At 36.4% G+C, this 21,203-nt stretch overlaps 1 protein-coding gene across 1 annotated transcript in view; it reads right to left on the reverse strand.

The window, feature by feature from the left end:
• ITGAV (integrin subunit alpha V) overlaps positions 1 to 21,203 on the reverse strand; it is a gene marked incomplete at both ends in the record, with an annotated part of 43,913 nt that overhangs the window by 400 nt on the left and 22,310 nt on the right. Inside the window, 23 exons of the mRNA XM_080346301.1 lie at positions 71 to 193; positions 1,258 to 1,365; positions 1,458 to 1,571; positions 3,063 to 3,176; positions 4,568 to 4,726; positions 5,387 to 5,492; positions 6,521 to 6,601; positions 8,396 to 8,475; positions 9,540 to 9,632; positions 10,832 to 10,979; positions 11,957 to 12,024; positions 12,755 to 12,892; positions 13,283 to 13,437; positions 14,485 to 14,543; positions 15,313 to 15,414; positions 16,014 to 16,059; positions 16,169 to 16,360; positions 18,775 to 18,977; positions 19,390 to 19,442; positions 19,916 to 19,972; positions 20,060 to 20,103; positions 20,293 to 20,337; positions 21,027 to 21,152. Of these exons, the coding sequence (XP_080202427.1) occupies positions 71 to 193; positions 1,258 to 1,365; positions 1,458 to 1,571; positions 3,063 to 3,176; positions 4,568 to 4,726; positions 5,387 to 5,492; positions 6,521 to 6,601; positions 8,396 to 8,475; positions 9,540 to 9,632; positions 10,832 to 10,979; positions 11,957 to 12,024; positions 12,755 to 12,892; positions 13,283 to 13,437; positions 14,485 to 14,543; positions 15,313 to 15,414; positions 16,014 to 16,059; positions 16,169 to 16,360; positions 18,775 to 18,977; positions 19,390 to 19,442; positions 19,916 to 19,972; positions 20,060 to 20,103; positions 20,293 to 20,337; positions 21,027 to 21,152 (2,414 nt within the window). The remainder of the gene's footprint in view (positions 1 to 70; positions 194 to 1,257; positions 1,366 to 1,457; positions 1,572 to 3,062; positions 3,177 to 4,567; positions 4,727 to 5,386; positions 5,493 to 6,520; positions 6,602 to 8,395; positions 8,476 to 9,539; positions 9,633 to 10,831; positions 10,980 to 11,956; positions 12,025 to 12,754; positions 12,893 to 13,282; positions 13,438 to 14,484; positions 14,544 to 15,312; positions 15,415 to 16,013; positions 16,060 to 16,168; positions 16,361 to 18,774; positions 18,978 to 19,389; positions 19,443 to 19,915; positions 19,973 to 20,059; positions 20,104 to 20,292; positions 20,338 to 21,026; positions 21,153 to 21,203) is intronic.

Consider the following 21,203-nt stretch of genomic DNA (forward strand, 5'->3'; position numbering starts at 1 on the left):
CTGGTACTAGTTGAAATAATAACATCACTAATATGGAAAACAATAACAAAACCTCAAATACAGTACTTACCCTGTACATAACAAACACTAGAACAGCCAAGAGCAATAATCCTGCTAGGACAGCCAGAATTATAACCCACACTGGCACAGGCATAGGTTGTGGTTGAATGCCCCATGTAATATTTGTAGTAACCTAAAGAAAAACACAATAAATCACAGTTCGCACAGCAGCAACATGCTGAGCTCATTCATGAAGTTGAAGTCTTTTATATGTTTATTCTATAGTATTTAAAATAATCTTAATCCATCATAAATTACTTTTTTCTCCAATGTCAGTAAACAGCTATAAATTGTGACAAAGGCTACACTGACCCAAATTTAATAGGATTTCAAAATAAAATAAAAACAGGGTTGTGGTTTTTGCTGTTGTTGTTTTGAGGGGGTTTATTTGTTTTAGGTGTATGGGGTTTTGTTTTGTTTGGTTGGTTTTTTAATCAGTGATACCATGGCAATATGTAGTCTGCTCTTCTGCAATGCCCAATGATTTTCAGTAAAACTGTAGAAATCTGGAAATATTTGGGAATTAGAGAAAAAGATTTCAGGGCTTTTCCTTTTTTTCTTAAAAAAAGGTATTCCTTGAAATAAAAAACAACTCCACAAGGCTTAGAGAGAAAAAATAAGTGTTAATAATAGTCATTAGAAACCATACTCAAAAATAAATCAGTCACAATAATTTTCAACCCCTTTCTTAAGGCTTATTATACGATAGTGCCTACCAAAACCTTTTAATTTGGCAGCCCAAATAAATGGCCCGTATCTTCCTTCCTGTTTGCACTCTGTCTCCTTTCTATTTGAAACACATTTGGGCACAGATGGTCTTTTTGTTCCATATTCACATAGCACTTCATATAATATAATAAAGGTCCTTATTCAAGCTCTAAGTGCTACTACAGTAGAAGGCAAACTTCAAGTAAAATATTTCTCTAACAACAATGGCATTAACAAGAACATCAGGACCATTCACCATCATTTTTTTCATTTTCAGTTAAAGTCTTTAAAGCTACAAATATTGTTAACTCTAGTTTTAGTACAAAAATTTGCTTTACCCTCAGTTGTATGTGTATAACTGAAATTAATATATTAGTAAATACTTCGATAAAATCACAAGCCACAAAAAAGCTACTCAACAATCACTGGTTTTGTATTAATTTTGAAGTAATTCTATATGGTAACTCAAGCTGGATGTAAATGACTTACTACTGTAGAATTGTGGATGTCTTCAAAGGAAAGGTTCTTATAAGGGAACTCAATAACATTGAAAGAAGCAGATGATTTGAGAGAATAGGAATGATTCTGATTTTCTTTCTGTGTAAGAAAAAGCAAAATTAGTGTTTCATCTGGATTCAAAAATCACTTTATGTTTCAGAAGCAGGGAGAGAATATTCACAGTCACTCACATTCATGAAAGTTTGGGTCCACAGGCGTGATTTTAAATACAATATTGCACTCTTTCCCCTTTCCAGGTGGCCAACTTGACAGACTATCTTCAAACAATCAGCATTTCCACAGCCCTGCATATAAAAATAGGAAGGATATTAAAAATATGAAAACACTTGAAAAGTTGTTAATGGCATTACTTTACTCGTATACATACCTTATGTCCTATTTTCCTGGCAAAGCACCACAAACTATTCAAATATATTAAATAAACCCTAGTATTGAATATTTGCTTAACGATTTTCTGTAAGTTTGCATTCAGAAATCTACGTGAGCCACTTGTATCCCAAAGGTGAAGCAGCTCACAGCACCTTTAAGGTACATATTTTATCTACATATGTAGGAAAAAATGCCAGAGCGTGGGGGGCAGTTTCTGGTCTATTCACATCACAATCCTCCACGTGTTGTTTGATGGGAAAACTCATGGCAATTAGCAGCACTCAGTGCCAACAACATATGCTTTGTTGCATTCAGTGGAAGTCTCTGAAATGGACTGACTGACCTGATCTATAAGCCATACTTAGGACTACTGAAGTTCAAGTGGCCTTTATCAAACACATTTCTAGCAAAATCTATCAGATAATATTGATGCTAAACGATCAGTATTTCAAGAAGAAAGCAGAGCAAAACAAAGCTTCATTTTATACTCATGATTTTAGCTATACACTAAAACACTATACAGTGTAGGTACAGCTGCCAGTGTAAGCATAATACAACTCTGAAATTTTTAGGAATACTGAATATTACTTAGTATTTTCACTTTCTTTACTCGTCCCTATTTTGGTCCTCTCCAAAGTGTGAACATTTCTGGAATCAGGGCTGCACTCCCTGAGCCACTTTGCTCCACCCTGAACTGCCAAGCATCTCTCCCACTGCCTCCTTGTCCTGCCTTGCCCAAAGCAGAGACCGTGATATGACAATATATTTATTTCATATTACAGATTATTCCCAATCTTGTTTAGAAAGGACGGGTCCTCCACATGTCTGATCACAGAACAGCCAAGGATCCGCTGGGAAACAATTGTTGTGAAATCCAGAATTTGTCGCAAAGATGATGAGTGCAGCACTCTTTGCTGCTTCTCAGTTGTCCTATTTTACCAGCCTTCCTCCTATGGAATGTTGGTTTTCAAATGCAGGGAATAGCACAATATAGAAGACTGACGCAAGTGTTTAACTTGACCTTGGTTTTTAAGGACTTAGAACAAAACTGTAGGCACAAGCCTCATTGGCTGACTACCCTGAGGAAAACTGGTGTGCGTTGGAAAAATGAACCAAAACAGCTCCAGAGTGTGACTTTGTCTGTTAACCATTTAAATACAGAACATGGATTTTCTGAAACGTTTCTTCATCTCATGGAACTTTCATCTCAATCTTCATTAAAAAAGCCACAAACAAACAAACAAAACAACAAACACAAAAATCCACCCAAAACAAAAAACAAACCACCAACCAAAAAAAACCCCACAAACAAAAAAACCCAAAACAACCAAAGAAAAACACGAAAAAACCCACTAAAAAGACAAAAAACCCCCACATTCTCAACAGTATCAATGCTGAGAGCTTACCAAAGTCTGCACATCTCCTTCCATGGCAGTGATATCCCTTCGACTGATCCGATGATTGCGATTATCTTCCCTGCTAAGTGTTTCATTCTTCTCATCGTCTTTAGAAGCAGAAATCTAGGATACACCAAGGAAACCCAAATAATAAATAATTCTTGCAGACTTCAAAGTTAAGGTCAAGAAAATAATAACTGCTCAGGTTTCTCTCTTTAGTAGCTATTCTTCTGAACCTGGCTTTACCTGCAGCTGGAATTAAAATGTTACTCCTGCCTTTTCTAGATCACTGATGCACATTTCTACTAATAACTAACACAGAGCCTTGGGTATCTTAATTCTTCTTCAACTCAAAAGTTTTACAAGTATAGAAAAAAAATACTCTTAGACTGCAATAAATAATTCAAGTTTGCAATCTTTTAATAAAGATTTTTCTTCAACGTTTCTGTTTTTAACTCTGTAAAAACAGCACTAGTAAGATACTGATGTACCACATACATGTGTACATGCGTACACATGTCCAGACATAACCAAAAACTTCTTAATGATGGGCTTGACAAAGTATACAGTAGGTTTAATAAATTATTTCAGTAATCCCTTAGAGATTCCCAATGCAATATTGCAAATTGACGTATGGGACTAGGCAGAGCCATGCTACTTGCCCTCTACATTACAAATGTATATGAGAAAACTTACAGGAGAGTTGTAAAAAATATATTACAACTGGTGTAGCAAAAGCACAGGAAATCAGTATTCATATATTCACTAAACTTGCTTTCTGATTATCAAAGACAGATGATTATTCCTTGTTGTTCTATACATAAAATATCTTTCCTTAGTATTTTTATACATATGTTCAATTAAACTCTTCTAGAAGTAATATACTGATTTCTACTACTTGTTCTAAATTGTGTTAGAATTCAGCTCTCTGCTCTCAATCAAACTTGCAGGTTTTTACCTGCTGTTTCTTTGTCTAGTTCAACTTAAAAAGGGGTTTCTCTTCTGCTCTGTGCTCTGCAAACTGCATGTTTTGCCAGCAGTGATAGCGTACTTTTAAGGCCCAGTGAAACACCCCTATTGACCTCTGTGGCATTTGGATGAAAGCCTAAAGAAATAAGCTAGTATAATGCCATCTTCTTCCAACAAATAAAACCCAGAAAATTTACATAAACAGCCCAGAAGCATCTGGGATGTTTTTGTTCGTGACTACATTGAATATAGTTCCATTGCTTTGGACTTAAAACTCAACACAGCACAGTCTTCAAAAAAAAAAAAAAAAAAAAGAAATAAGCCCAATTTATCTCTGGGATGACATTCTATTGTCTGCCTTTTATTTCACCTGCTATACGCATTGACAAGTACTATCAAACAGAACAGTCTTGTTCCTCAGCAACAGATGAAAACTTAACTCAGACAGTGTTAGAGATTCTCAGGGGTCTGGGTATTTTGAGCAAGTTTCCAAAACAAACAAATATACTTTATTCCACTCAAAGAAAAACACAAGTCCTGCTTACCTTAATTTTCAATGGATTGATTTCCATATCAGACGTGCAGTTCATGGGACCATCAATTTCATACTGAACAATATACAACAGGGTGTAGTTTTTATATTTGTAAGGCCACTGCAGATTCATCATCACCTTGCTGAATGCACTTGGACCGTTGTTTCTCAGCTGATTATGAAAATAAAATTAACAGATGTTAAAAATGTAGGGTTTTTTGTAGTCTATTGCACTCATCACAGCCATTGTAGGTGTCTCAGCCAAGATGCTCTGAACACAGACACATACACCTATAAGTTTCTTTACGTAAATGGTCTTCTGAGTTCCAGAACAATTTTTAACTACTCTTATTCATGCAGAACTCTCAGTAAGTTTTGTTTAATTAAAAAAATCTACATTAAAGCTGTGATCATTTTGTGAAGAAAATTTTAAATATATTTTTTCAAGGCAAAAGACGTTACAGTAATGATTCAGAACAGTTGGAATACAAATGAGAACACTGAATAATTTACAGCCATGAGTCATTTTCTGAGTTCAAGTTCCTTCAAGTCTTATCTATATTTCAAAGGGTTAGAAAAGAAAATAAAGAATGTGTAATGATGTAAAAAAATCAGTCCCTTCTATTTGGGCACTGCAGTTACACTAATTGCAGGCATTCCAACCCTTCTTGCAGATACCAGTTATTGACCCAGCACTTAAAAAATAAATTGTTTCCGTGCAAGAAAGAAATGAAGGAAAAAAAATATTATTTACTCTAGAGAAAACCTACATCAAAATATTTATTTAATTTATTACAGAACTGTGTAACTGAAATCAGTAGTAATTGCCTACCTCATAGATATGCTGAACTAGAGGCCCAATATCATCTTCTGTTTCTGGATTCTCCTTTGGCTGCCAGTTTGCAATAGGAAGGAATATGTGATCAGGAGACGACACACTAAACAGTGGAACAAACAAGTGGTTATTGGAAAGAGTGAAATGAGTAATTCTCTAGAACATGTCAAAAAAACAACACACTTTAAATACAATCTCCAATTTTTCATCGCCTGTATATAAGAACAAAACCAACAGAAGCTGAGTGGCTTGCATACTAAATCTTCCGTTTTTTTTTTGTCTACATGGAAAAACGAACCTTCTATTTCGAGACTTTTTTTCCTGTTCTAAACTTTGAATTCAACCTACAATATCTAGTAAACCATTAAAAGAATTAAGATACATGACCTCCAAAAACCAAAGTGTGAAATACTTCAATTATGAGAAATATTGATGATGTAGAGATTTATCAGTACAGTCGTAAGAATAATTCAGCATGCACTGAAAACAGTGAAGCTGGCAATAACGCTTTTCAGTTGTGCCACCTCCCCACCTCTCAGATATTAACAAAATTATATCACAATAATTAATGTAGTGGAAATTTTTAAAAGTGATGACTCAGGAATCAGAGATTACTGGCTGAGTTAACTAAGGGGACTGTAGAGCTTTTAGGTGTGAAGTACAGATTTCTGGTAAGCAGAAGTAACAGAGGTAATGGAGTCATTACAATATTAATACTATGCTTAAGAGTGAAGAAGGTGAGGGCATTGCGAACGTATCTTCAATAGGATTTTCAACTTCAGTTTTAAAAGAGTTTACAGGGGTTTTCGGATGCAAACCCAGTCAGTTTGTGGAGGAGGAAAGTGACCTGGAGAAATGTGTACAACTGCAAAAAAAAAAAGGGGTGATTTTTTTTTTTCTTCTAAAAAAAAGCTTTAGTAATGGAGGCACAACATTCCTTATTGGAAATCATTTTGTAATTACCTAGAATTATTTAAGATGTGAAATTCCAAAGGGTGCCTAGAGAGAATCATATTTTCTTTACAACTAATACCTTAGGCACACCTGAAAGAACATTCATTGAATTATAAAGAAGCAAACATACAAAGCTCATTTGAGAAATACATTTATTAAAACAGTATCAATGCTTACCCTCTAATTTCAACAGCTGCTAAAATGGCAAGGTCAGCCTGATAGAATGCTACTGGACTTACATTGTCATACAGGTTGGAACTGCAGAGAAAATAAAAGCTCATTTATTACATTAAATAAATATTTAAAAAACACACCGAACTTAAAATAAATGACTCCTGAGCCACTGTAGGAAAGCACATGTACCGAAATCTAAGGAGCACATTTCAGCAAGTTCTCAGTGACACGCACGCCAGTCCCACCCTCAGGGCAGTGTGGAGGTCCCTCGGCAGGGAGCACTTGATAAGGACATGAAGCTAACACTGACTCGGTTCCTCAGCTGCCACATGTAAGAAAATTCAAATGCCAGTGCTGTGGGATGACATCAACTATACAGCGAGCAGAGCCTTAAGTTCCACTTCAGGGCATCTGTTTTGCTCAGGGACTTGTTGGCCTCACACTGCTCTCAGGGCAGGAAAGCATGCCAGGGCTATTTCTGCTGACGTCTCTTCAGTGTTTAAACTAGGAAAGGAATACAGTTTACATCCAATTCCTACACATCAGATATACCAAGAAATGACAGATATTAAGGCACATAGATTCACTCGTACATAAAATTTCTTGAGACTTCCTTTGTAAACAAAGAAACAGAACATTCCTATTTCCCTCAAAATGGAACTGGGAGCAGAATTCTGATCTCCTTAGACATACCTACCTAACCAAACAATTTCCTTTAGAACGATCTTCTTAAATCCGCTAATTATTCTTTGCTGCTGCTATAGTCAAAAAACACAAGCAATAGTGTGTTTTACCCCAACCTGTAAGCGCCTCATCCTTTCTGAGACTAGAGTTGTTCTGCTAGGAACCATGCCAGCTTTGGAAATCCAGCTTTGTGAGTTTAAGACAACCAGTGTGATCTTTAAAACCTCTTGAAGATAATACCTTGATAATGCCTGTCACTATAAACTGTGATTACTGCGTTCAACTGCATCACTGTTCTTGCATTCAGAAGCCATGTCAGGAAATTCCTTCCATAAAAGGTACAAAATGTTACAGGAATTTCCTTTCTCTTGCATCAGAAGAGAAGCATGACTTGAGCAGCCTCACTCTTTTTTCGCCCAGTGAAAAGCAGTTAGTGACTGCTATCAGCCTAAGGAAATCGACAGACACCCCAGAGAAGATCACTTTCTGCAAAGAAGGACTGGAGTGATATGGCACTGACACAGCTTACCAGCTGCTGGGGAAGGAATGAAAAAAATTGAGCAGACAGCAATGTGAGATCTGAGAGGTAATTAATGGCTGGTCAAGGCCTTGATCAGTATGGCAAACCACTGTGTCATTAAAATAGAATGGCGGGTTTAAACTTATTTAACACTTGTAGATGAAAACCACATGTGGATGAGAATAATTTACTAACTACCTTAAAAAAAGGAAGCCCTAAAACAGAGAAGGAAAAAAAAATGCTTCTGGATCACCATGGGTGAAGAAAAAGCAGCTGTATTTGTAGTGTCCATAAAGCAACACAAAACTGTATTGGCTAAAGAGATTCCTACCGATCACATCTCCAAATCCTAAATATCATCTCCACTAGGTATAAATTCACATTTATATATCATATTTCTATGAAAGCACTGTGATCATTTTATAATGAACAGGAACATTACTGTTTTGTTGTTTTTAATTTTCAGACTTTCCTATACTGGCTGCTGCACAACACTTAAAATGGTTCACTGCATGTTGCTTCTGCTGAGACCATCACAGGCATTGCTTTTTCTGAAAGACTTAATACCTCTCATCCTCAAAATACATGACATTTGAAGTTCTGGCTTTACATCAGATGTATTTACTTGGCATGTTATCTGCCAGGTGAGGTGCATAATCAATAGATTTCCATACCTTCGGATCTGCAAGTCAAACTTGACAGAGGTATCCATTTCAGACTGCTGGTGCACACTGAAACGCAGGCCAGCTAATAACTTGAGGAAAAAAAGCCACTATAGTTAGGTGAGTGCACTATAAAATACATTATAAAAGCTTCTTAATGCTGTTCTACTACAAGAAAATTGCTTCAGGCATGTGGGCATAGAGAGAACACACACAGAGAACTGGCAAATTAAACTTGTTCAGTTCACCAAGAGTAGAAATGTCTGTGTATTTCAGCTGATGCATCATTGCCACAAAATAGCAATGTAAGGTTTACATCGTGCTCACCCCCTGGCTTCAGCCCATTTTACACATAACTGAGCATTCCTATGTGTTGCAAAAAGTGCTGTAGAACAGGGAGCACTTTAATGGTTCTGAATTCAGCTCCCAACGTTTGTTCTAAGTCAGCACATGACAGTTGCTTCAAAATCTGTACAGTCAACTTAATATACTTCAAAAGACTTTGGAAGCAATATTTATTCACCTATACAAAAAGTCTCTTGGAAGCAAAGCCCCAAAGTGTTAATAGTTGTGACTGATTTTCACTTTATGTCCTCCAAAAATAAATACCACTTATGTCATATTGACTTAGTATCTTCAAGTCCCACTAATAGTTTTTTGATTCTTCTAGATTCAGCTACATTTGGTGGAAGTGCAGAGGTCTCAACTAGACAAAACTCTCTCTCAAACTTCATAAAACCAGGCAGAAGAGAGAAGCACTATTAGGCTTCCACTAAGAGAAAGGCGTGTTACAAGCTAGCTTTTTGTTATATACTAAGTTTTAAGTTTTATAAGCTAACTTTTTGTTATATACGTATCAGAGAAAACTAAAGACAAACTCATGAGGGACCAGAGTTTATTAATTCCACCGTTTAATGAACTACTCCTCTTGAGTTGCATCGTAATACTCATGAACATTCCTTTCAGCCTTTAATTTAGCTGAAAAGTTGAAACCCCTTAGCACTGAACCAACCAAACACGTTGGCAGCTAAATATCAAACAGATTTAATCTTCAATTCCTGAGAGTAAACATCCTGCCCAGACACTACTGTGATTAAGAGAAATGCCGACTGCACCCCTGTTTGAGCTCCCCAACACCTGCTGGACCAAACCTTACCTTAGTTCCTGCTTTCATGGGATTTCCCAGGTCACAAACTACCATGCGAGTTTGATTCTCTGTTTTAAATGCACATGACAGCCTTGCTAGAGCCTGCAATAAACCAGTAAGAAATATTAAGGAATGTCATTCTTTATAACTGGACACCCGTATTAAAGTCTGGAGAAAAACTCTAGATTATTAATTTTAACACAGTCAAGCACTAAAATTAAATAAAATCTGAGTATGAAAGTCTCCGTGGAGACAAATATTTTTGAAACAAGACAGATGCTTTTTCCAAGGCTATAAAAAGATAAATTCAATACTGTTGTATTGGGTAGCACTGATGATTTTTGTGACCTAAAGCATTTCTCCATGATTCTTTAAAATCTATGTGAAGTAACTTTGAAGATCTAGCAAGGGTTAAAACACTCCACTTATGTGGGTTAAAACACTCCATAGGAAAACAAAGATTGGAAGGCAAAATAGCACAAACACTTATTAGCTTACTCAAAAAGAGGCCTTAAAGGAGTTATCAGATTTCGGATAAAGCCACATCACAAAGGTCTAAGTAGCAGAGGCAAACTGGAGAACCAAACCAAGGCAGGGTCCAACATATATGAAGGATGTGGTATCAAAGTTGGAATCTTTTGATATAGGGGAAAATAGTTTTCCCCTTAACATTAGGCAACTTTACAGGTACATTGATTGATCATAGATTATACTGAATGAAAAGAAGGATGAAGAAAATCTGAAAGTATAATACTTATATATAGCTGTAACGGGCTAAAATTAAATTTGGACTGCACCCACATGTCTTCAAATAAATATAAGTTATACAAACATTTTATAATACAAAAAGGGAAAGTCAGGAAATAAGTTTTAATATTCTGTGTAGTCAGGATAGCTGACACCCAAGACTTTCTACATACTTAGGTGGAAGGGAATAGTAACACCTAACATCACTTTTCTCCTCAGAGGTGCACAGCTCTTTACCTACCATATGACATGCTAAGTCTAAGTTTAATAAATTAACATTGGCACTGCTCAAATAAAGACTTGTAGCAGATAAACTCTGCGTATCAAGCTCCATCACAAGGATGATTCTCCTTCGTTGCTAGCAGTAGGCTCTTAAACTGAAACCATCCAGCCAGGTGTTATAAAGCCTTTGGGCTTGGAAGAACCTGACCATTTTTAAAATGCTTTGCTTTAAGATTGAAGTGTAAAACCCATCACCAGAACCTCTCTCTTGGACTTCCATAGCAAGATCTGAAATACAGCTAGCCAAAGAAGAAAGATAGTTGTAATTTTACCTCATTGTTACGAACAACACCGATGAAATCTGCTTGGGGTGGAACAATGACAAAGAGTTCTGCTTCATAGGCTCCTTCCCCTTGGTTCTGAGCACTCACAATTAATGTCAAGGGATTGTCATCACCAATATAGATCTTCCTCTGATCGCTACAAAACACAGTGTAAAAATGAGCAGAGCTTTACACTATGTTTAAAATAAAAAAATGCCTGCAATCACCAAAACAGCACAAATATTACATGCCATTTTGTAAGAATCTTTTTTATAATGTTTACAATAAGCCATAAAACCACTGACACATTTTTAAAACAAAAACCAACTTATGAACAGCTAAATCACTGTGTACATTCTGAATGACATGCCTATTTAGCAGAGTACAAGCATACATTTACAACAAACTGGATGGAAGGCTCAACTACAGAATACAGCCAAGACCTCTGTAATACATTTGTTCCAGATACAAAACCAATATCTTTCCCAACAATGTATTTTTGTTTCACCAGCTACAACAAAACCTCACTGTACCTGCACTGATGTCAAATGTTTCTGAAGCATTTGCATGAATGAGTGTCCTTGTGAACTGTGCTACCTACACACAGGTGCATATGCTATAGTCCAGACTCAGGAAAGAATTACAAGTTAAAACTCGTTTCTTTTTTACATGTTTAATAAAAGATATTACCAGCACAAACAATTTTTTTTTTCACACATGTGACCACAGAACTGTGCCAACCCCTTGCTGGACAGAATCATTCCTATTCTCATCTTCTTGTATCTATCTAGTATTAAATAACAGAACAGTGATACAATTGCAGCTAACACTGTTTTATGCTTGCTATGCACATCCAGTTTGCCAAATATACAAATAAACACTGGGTACTTATAGTGGGGGCCAGGGTAGGGGGAAGTGATGTGTGCTCTCCCTGTATTACATGCAAAAGACATTAGCTTACAAAGCAGAAAATGAGTTTGTCTTAAAACAAATAATAATAAATTTAGATTGTATACAATGAGGAGTCCTATTTATTTCAATGCATCCTTGTAACAAAAGTATTACAATCTCTTGAAGCTTAGAATTCAAGCAGGGAAGTTACTTTTCTCCGAAGTATTTTGCTCATGTATTTACCTTTCTACTGAAACCTCCAGCTTTGGTTTACAGACATTATCATCACCACAATCCAGCAGAATGTGTGCCTATGAAAATAACAAATTTATATTGTTTTAATAATTCCTGCATCTGTTCTAACATGCATTCCCAATAACAGTCTTTCACCACCAAATAAAAAAAAACCCAAACAACGAGCAAATAGCTGGTTGTAAGATATCTTCATCTCATTAGTCTCAAATGAGAATAAATGAGTTTTGATATATGGGGGCACTGTGCCTAATCCTGCCACACTGCAATTCTAGGACTGATGTCTACAGATCTTAATCCTCTTTCCATACTTCGAATAATCTGTTCATCTTGAGTTGTATCTCAAATATCTGCTTTACAAACAAGTGTAAAAATTTGCACCAAGGGCAGAAATAGAATAACTGTGTTTATTCCCTTGAGAGAACTATAGAGATAAACACAAAACACATAACATACAGGAGCAGTGGACAAAACAGCCCAATCCTTCAAGATTAACATCTTCAAATACTACTCTAATGGCTTTTCTCCAGAAAACTGTTAATCAATATGCATGAAAAGGATGTCCAGTGCTAAGGAATAACATGTCAAAAAAGAAATTTAGATCAGAGAGATGGGAAAAATAGAGAGGACAAACATACAGTAACCATCAATACTTTCACAATGCAAAGACTAAAGCCTAGGTGTATATTTTGGTATCTTAATTCTTCAGAAGTCCTAAAATGAACATAAGTATTGCAAGCTGAGAATATGTTCTGGGTTGTCTCATGACAGATTGTGTAAGAAGTATACCTGTCTGCTCATATTAGCAGGAGTGAACTGATTGAGGATAGGGTGCAATCCTGTTTCATCTGCAGCCGTTCTGTAATCCAGACGATATTCCATAAAAATAGTAATCGGAGTTAGTTTGTCTCTAAACTCAGACTCATCCTAAGGAAACCAAAGATTTGAATTACAATTAAGACATGTGAAGAAAACAAGAAAAATATCCTTTAAAAGTCTCTATAGGCAACCAACAGTCATTCTGAGAGCAATGCTGAGCAATACTAGAACTCCTGAGCTCTTTTCAAACTAGTAAATCTCCTGTTAGAAAACCTGCAGTGTAAACTTTAAAGACTGACAATTTCAGTAGTAACATGTCTGATTTTCAAATGGAAAACTAGAGCAAAGAGAAGTATTAAGTCACAGAACTATAATAGCAATGAGCCTAAAGTGTTACACAATTCCACTCTTTCCTGCCACACAAAATTCAGTGTGCTGTAAGATCCCACATAGATCTTAGAAACTTGTAACAGACAATGTACAAAAAAAATCACTTACCCTCAAAAAGGCATCAAGTTCTTCACAGTTCATCTTGCCCCCCTTTGTGATAGTCATGTTCTTGGAGTGGCTGGGCTGTTTGCTGTGGAGAAAGAGAGCTCTCCTTATGGCTCCCTTCTGCTTCAGCTTATCCAAGAGCAGCTCCACTTGGAAATCTGCCCAATCCAAAGCAGTTAGGTTAGGGATATTTTATTCAGTTAAACACACTGCAGATTCCTATCACAAAAGGAACCAAAAGCTGATTTCAGCTGCAATGAAAACCTAATATGTCGAACTTTTAAAACGTCCAGTTCTTTAAATATAAAATCAGTTGCTACATTAGTTCTCCATCCAATAATTAACAAGCACTGTTGTTGTCCTTACTTAGCCTCTGCTTTTTCCTTACAAACTGGAAACATATATATTATAAATGTATCGGTGCTCTTATAATTGCTATAGAACTGCAAGACCAAGAGCTAATTGCCCCCTGAAAATTTCGAAGCAACCTTGCACGTACTTATTTAACTGTATTGCAATCTAATTACTTCACATATTTGATATAGATAATTAAACTTAAAATATGTAACAGCTATTTATACAAATATTCCCAGATGATACAACCTCTATACATGCCATACAGAAACAGGGAAAAGCTTTTATAATCAGCAGACAAAAGCTGATTGTATCGGGCTGTCTGCCACACTACAAAACCTTAGAGACAGGTTAAAACCTGTCTGAAACAACCTTTTCCTGACTCTCACCCAGGAAATCTGATACACACACACACACACACACACACACACACACAAAATCAGTTATATCAATCAGGTCATGATTTCAAGAGAAATCTGAGAAGTCCCTTGTGGCTTTTCTATATTGTTCAGGCCTTAGGATGCACATGCTTAAATATTCTTGTTTAAACTCCCCTCAATGAGAGTTAATCTCAGTTCTGTTTACATACAAAGGACTTCCAAGACTAGTTCCACCCAGTGGTTAAACATATGCTTAAACTGCCAAATATGCTCAAATCCCACTGACTTCAACACAACTTCAGCTAAAGAACTACTGGAGACAGTCAAATAGATGTATATGGTTACTGAACTGGTAGGATTGTGCTGTAAAGGGCAGCCAACTGTTTTGATAATAAAAAAGAATGATAACCAGTGCTCGTGTCTGCAAACAATATGAAAATACTTTAAAGTTTTTAAACTAGCAAAACTTACTGAGTGAATTAGGGAGCTTCCCTTTGCCATCCGCTTTTAAGCAGAACTTTACTTTAAAGCTGTTTTGGAGGAAAAGAAAATATTAATTTCACACACTTTTTCTCTCATTTTCTTCTAAAATTCTTTATTGTTTTTCTCAGTTTAAAGGCATTCTCTTTTAAGACTCTAGCTCACTCCTAAAAGCTATTTTCTACTGATAGGAGAGAAACTATAACTAGTAAGTAGACAGCAATGCAAAGCTTTGGAGTCCAGATTCATGTAGGAACAGTCACCTGTGAAGCAGAGTGTTTATTCCTGAAATCAAGCATGGCTCATGTATTTTTAAAACTAGAGGCACTGGCATACTGAGCTGAAAAGGGAGTAAGCGCTAGAAAGGAGAAGTGGGTTTGGATAATAGTTCAGGAACAAGATCCAACACCAGTTTGCATAGGAGAAAATTTCCCAAGTGTCTTCCATAAGCCAACTCTATTTTTCACCTAAAGAGTAAGCTAATGGGTAAAAACATTGCAAAAGCTGTGTGATCCGTTCCCATCTTGGGAAGATCTCACACTGCTCAACAGACAAGTGGCAAACTCTGCAGGTAGGATGTCACCTAGGAGGCAACCTGGCATCTGTTGAAGACAATGCTGGTCCTTCCACTGTTGTCAAAGAGTTTTTATTTTGTATTATCTGTTCTTTAAAAAAAAAAAAAATTAAAAATCTGTGCTTGATCACCTCTTTCTTAATTAGCAGACTAGACTTCCTGAATTCTTTCAAAATTGAAAGCTTATGAAAATAAAACCCAAAAAGGTCACTCCCCTCAAAGAAAAGCAAAGATATCCTGCTTACCAAGAAACTTTGACATCTCCCAGTGAACAGGTTTTGCTTTCTGGGTTTAGAATGGTTGGATTAACTTCCAGGGCAGCGTTGACTCTAATAACTGGTCTAGCCCTGCAAAGAAAACACACCCTTGAACAGCATTCAACACCATGTTAGACAATACCCTCCCCATCACACTGTGAAACAGATACATACACAGACAATATTTAATGAAATTGCAAGAACAACAAATAATCATTGAATAGATTAGGGAAAAGCAGGAAGCTTTTCTGTGCTCTCTTATTACCATCAGAGTCAGAACCTGCACAATTGTGCTAAGAGGATGTCCTATCTCTTTCTAGCACAGACAAATAAGGTATTTTCCCAAAATGAGCCAAGTTTGGATGAGAATATTGGGACTGCAGTATAACAGCTGGCAGCACCCTCTGTTTCAGAATCTAAAAAACTGTCACTCAGAAGCCCTTGAAGACAGCTTATTTATATGTTCTCTTAACTATGGATTACTGAGAAAGATGAACAATAGATGGCAGACTGTAGATTTAACTCAGTGAAAACAGCGATACAACCTTTTTTTTACCTCCAGCACTTTGGAAGGTAGAGTGGCAGAATATCAGAATTCCCTGATCCTGCTTTCTTTTGAAACTCAAGAACACCATTGAGCTTTCATTCTGCTTGCACATATATATGTAAAAGCAGAGAGGGAGATTTACCTGTACAGAACAGCTCTGTCAGCACCAAAGGCTCCAACAATCAAGTCTAGGAAGAAAGGACAAATATTACACATTACAATTTTTTTTTTTTAATATGCTGTCTAGAGGTAGGGCTACTATGAAGCTATTCTAAAGCAACACTTAGAGCAAAGGACCTGGATATCCATTTTTGTCCACATCCGTGGCTCCTTTCAGCGAGTACCCAAAACTGGGTGGCATAGTGCGAGCAGCCCACTGCCCTTCCAGAATCTGAGACGGGACTGCATTCAAACCATTGGCTCTTCCATTGTAGATGTAGACAAGTCCTCTCTTGTCCTCTCCACCATATGGTGCAGCAATCGCAATGTCTGTAAACCAAAAGAACAATCATCAACATCGCCGGAGTCTAGAAGAACATATTTGTGCTTACATCAACCAATAATTTCTGATACTACAGTTTCAAGGTGTGTCTGTAGGGAGGAAATGCAACCAGCCTTTATAAAATGCTCATCAACCACCTTTTTTGTTTTTAATTGGATGTTGGTTTGTCTAGAAAATATAAATGTTTAATGAGAACATGTATCATAGACTTGTAACGGAGAGGAGGAGGGAACAGAATTGTTCCGCAAACACTTCTGCACTTCAGTGACTGACTTACAGCCAAATCATATGGATTTGAGATGTTTGAGAGTATTAAACACCCAGAACTAGTCACTGTTGGTGCCAAATCACAAAAAAGTGGGACCATCTGCCCATTTCATTAACACACTCATGTTCATCCAAAGGGTGTGACATTTTAATAATTCTGGAAAATCTAAATCAGCCTAAAACAATGGTAAATATCAAATTCCAATCTATCCTATCCTGATTATGGCTTGACAATACATTTTATGGAGAGTTTTCAGTGTAATTATGCTATCTCTTAAAGCTTAGTAAATTTGAGAGTACTCATTATCAATGACTAATAAACAGTAATAAACAAAATGCTAATTGGGTTATCTGTAAGGCTAACTTCAGAAGAGTACATATGATCCAAAGTCAGCATTTTGGCAGTCAGTTCAAAGACCAGACACCAAACACTATACAGAGTAATTACATTATTCCCTCATTTTTCCTTAAATTTGAGAAAGTTTCATGAAAAGAACAAGGACTTGAAAGTTTATAATTTCATATTTTTGTTGCTTCTTTACAAACTTTATGAAAAGAGCAGAAATTCCAATCTTGCACCATGCCATGATGTAAAGTATTTTAGTTAATGCTCCCAAAATTAAATAGAGCAAGAGAAAAAACAAAACAAAACAGACTAAAAAATGGCAAAGTAATTAAAAAGAGGCAGCTTTTGCTACGATTTTTTCACCTACAGTGTAGTGCAGATTGAAATATGATGGAATCAAAATAATTTTTGGATAATCTCATCAAGTGACCAGATTTTTTGGCTGTCAGCTGTAGCCTTTCCAGTGTCTTCTGTAAATAGTTGTGGTGATATTGCATCTTCATACTAGTTCTGTATACTATTGGCAATTAAAATCTAAACATTAATCTCACCAAAACCAACGGCATAAAATATTTTGAGCTACAAAATATACATTTTGTTCAAACTGGTACATTACAAAAAGAGACTCAGAAGTAAACATACTTAGAGTTGGTTCATAAAATCAAGTTTTATCCATTAATGGATACACATTAGTATAGTGGTATATTAGTATAACTTAATGGCTAAGTTGCTGGGACAAATTATCCTGCTTTCTACATCTTTTCTGCATTTCTCACAGGGTTTTAAAATATGACTATTTTAGATATAGAATGAGATCTTTCCAAAACAATTCAAGAAGGCTGAAGATTAGAGAAAATGCCAATGATTTCATTAAAAAAATAAGTTAAAGCTACCTAGCAATTAGTAATATTAGCCTATTATAATTTTTGACCTTTCAGAAAAGACTTCGCTTGCAAGCAGAATGGAAAACAACACCCCACAACCCACACAAATCACCATTTTTGTGAAACTCAAATTCCTGCCGCTCTTTAGGAAACACTGGTGTATGATCTGTGAAACAAAGCATTCTCGCTAGGATTCCTAAGTCTTACCCCCAACCTATAGGAGTCTTGTCTGTGTCATTGCTCCCCATTCCTAAGCAAAAGTACCAAAAAGCAGTGGTCAAGGAGAGTCCGCAGCTTACACTGTAACAGCCCCAGACTTCTCATCCAAAGACTCACCCAGGACACCCAGCTCTTGGTACCGATGGCTATACTTGTTATGGGATATTTTCACCAGACTCTCCCATTTTGAAATAAACGACAAAAAAAAAAAAAAAAAAAAAAAAAAAAAGTAGGCTTTTCTCAGGAAAATCTCTTCTATCAGAACATTTTTAACCAGCTCTCTGAAACAAAACCTCCTTTTCAGTCACCATTGTCGTTCTGGTCTTTGAGCAATGGAAACAGGAAAATTATATCGAAGATGTCCTAACAAGTCACAGCAGAGAGCTGGATATTTCATCAACATTTCTACTGTACTTATCACTTACAAAGTAATAAACTGACCAGCATAACAGCTAAAATAGTCCGCGCTGTAGTTTAAATGGTATAGTCTCTGCTCGATGCATACATGGAACTCCTGTTAGCATTCTTGGGAGTAGCATACAAGCATCGAAAGGAGTCTAGACCTTCATGTCCAACATTCAGTCATGGTGAGAATGCAGAATGTTTGTGTGCAGAATCCACATATAGTGTGCTTTTGAGATTTCATATATGAGCTGAAAATACTGATCAAGAAATCATGTCCTACCATTGAAGCCATCCTGATCTAGATCGCCCAGAGGTGCAATAGAACTGCTGAATCTTGCAAATATCTCAAAACCATTCAGCTTTGTGATCTGAAACCCTCCAAAGGCTCTTTGAAGGCAAATGGAAACTTGGCCGACCTCTTGAAGTTTCCCATCAGAACCTCGATCCATAAATAGAGGAGCTCCAATAAACAAATCTGTATAACTGGACCGAAGAAGGATAATGTTCTTCAGTAACAGCATGAAAGTTCAGTGTCATTCTCTTAAGCATCTGTTAGCAGGACTAACTCAGCACTGAAGTCAATATTAAGATCAAAGTTACCCATCTTTAAACTGCAAATATCGATTGACAAAGTAAGCACAAATATACCAGAATTTCATGCGTTTAAAGCATGCGAACACACAATGTATTTATGTAAATAAGTACAAAAACAAATCTACAATTGTTAAAAGAAATGTTGAGTACCAGCAAGAAAGTGTGTTGGACAGATAAATGTTAAACCACTGATAAAGACAGAAATCTGTAATGTAGGAAAGACTTTTTAATAAAAGCTTCTTTTTTTCTTAGAAATCCAGAAAAAAAAGTTAGGTGGCAGTGGGGAGAAGAGGGAACTTACTTGTCCCCATTGATATCTGTGGCAGCCACTGAATACCCAAAATAAGCAGCCATCTGGAAAACAAAATTCAAACCAAACTTTTGAGTTGCAGTGATACAGACACACAAAGAAGTTTATACAAAGCTGAACAGAAAAGATAGTAGGGGGATGATTACATATACCACAATACTTTTTGCCTCCTTTCTCCTGATATTTTTCTTTCTGTTCCTTACTGTGTTAGAAAGTAAACTGAGCAGTTACCTTCCCCATTCCCCCTTTCACGATCTAGTCCTCTTCCCCAATTCTCAAAACAGGCAGCATTTTCTTCATTTAAATAAGATTGTTTCTCTAAGTAGTACTACAAAATGGGAACTCCTAGAACATATATTCTTAGGATTCCTACAGACTTTGTAATTTTTTTCTTTGGCACATAAGCTAATAACATATACAATTTCTATGTTCTGGTACCCTACATACTCTCTCAATGTGTCATCTTCCTATAGGAATAGCCTCCTGGTCCCCCACCACACTGAATAAAGCTACACACCTGCTCTCCAGTGAAGTTGTACATGGAAGACATGTTTTTCCCATTGTAAATAGACACCTGCAGATGAAGAAATACACATTACAGCATACCAACAATATCAATATTTTTTATTTATTGTAAAGTTTAATGTTTCAAATTTCTTACCATGCCCAGAGTTCTTGCTGCCCTTGGGACTCCTGATACAAAGTCTGAAATATAAAAGCAAGACACCCAGATAACATTCAGGTCCCAAAGCACAATGATGTTGCTTGAACACAGTAGCCCGTTCCCAGTGCTTACACATTTTCCCATGCACTGTATAATTTGTTTTATACCATTTATTTGAAAGGGCTACCCAGCATATTAATGTGATTTTTTTACTGAAGCAAGGGTCTTACCTTCTGTGCCATCACCATTGAAGTCTCCAACAGCCACCGAATAACCTGACCAATACACAAAATAAGTAAATCCCTTGAAAAACCTTATTATACCTTTCTTTTCTCTTTATACTCTTCAGAGGTCTCTGTGCACAGTCCTCTTGCTTCAACTTAAAATAAACATTACTTCTAAGTAGCCTAGCCTATGAACAGCTACATGAGTAGACTGCAATTCATTAGCATCCATGAATTTGAGATCAGAAGATTAACATTTTAAAATTATCATCCTAGGAATTGTCCTGATCTATCCCTGCTGTTTTCTGAAGACAGTTAGACACATATGAAGTAAAATGATGGTTTTCCTCTTCTTTGAGGAACTCTCTTCATTAGTTTTCTTCCTAAATATTACTCTTTCACATTTTTATTTTGCTTTGGTAGATTATTTAAAAACATCTGCCTTTCTGAAAAAAACAAACAGGTATGTGACTAAATTATCACGTAAAAATTGTACCTTGGCCATTCTCATATTCAGCCTGAATCACAGAGCACAAAAATTCATGGAAGTATTTTCAATCAAGCCTATGGCAAGAAAGTTAAGTTTCTGTCACATGTAAATTACTGCATTTTCAGGTATGTGGCTCTTTAGTTACCTGACAAATGTTGAATTAGTAGTTGTGTGATTTAGACTTAAATGTGAATGGCGCAAGGAAGTTTTTCAAGTACAACTAGGTTTTCTTCCTTTTCAAACTACGCACCCAAGTAGCTGTCATCAAAAGCAGCACTGGCAGGTCTGGTTGCCAACTGGTCATCATACTTTGTGCTGTACACTTTGGAGTCATATTTAGCCACAATCTCTGCCACTCGATCAGAAATAAGTTGGCCTAAAGAGAAAGAAAATAGCTTAAAACCACAGAAAAATGTGCATGCACGCA

This window comes from Nesoenas mayeri (genome assembly GCF_963082525.1).
Source record: "Nesoenas mayeri genome assembly, chromosome: 6".
Lineage (NCBI taxonomy): Eukaryota > Metazoa > Chordata > Aves > Columbiformes > Columbidae > Nesoenas > Nesoenas mayeri.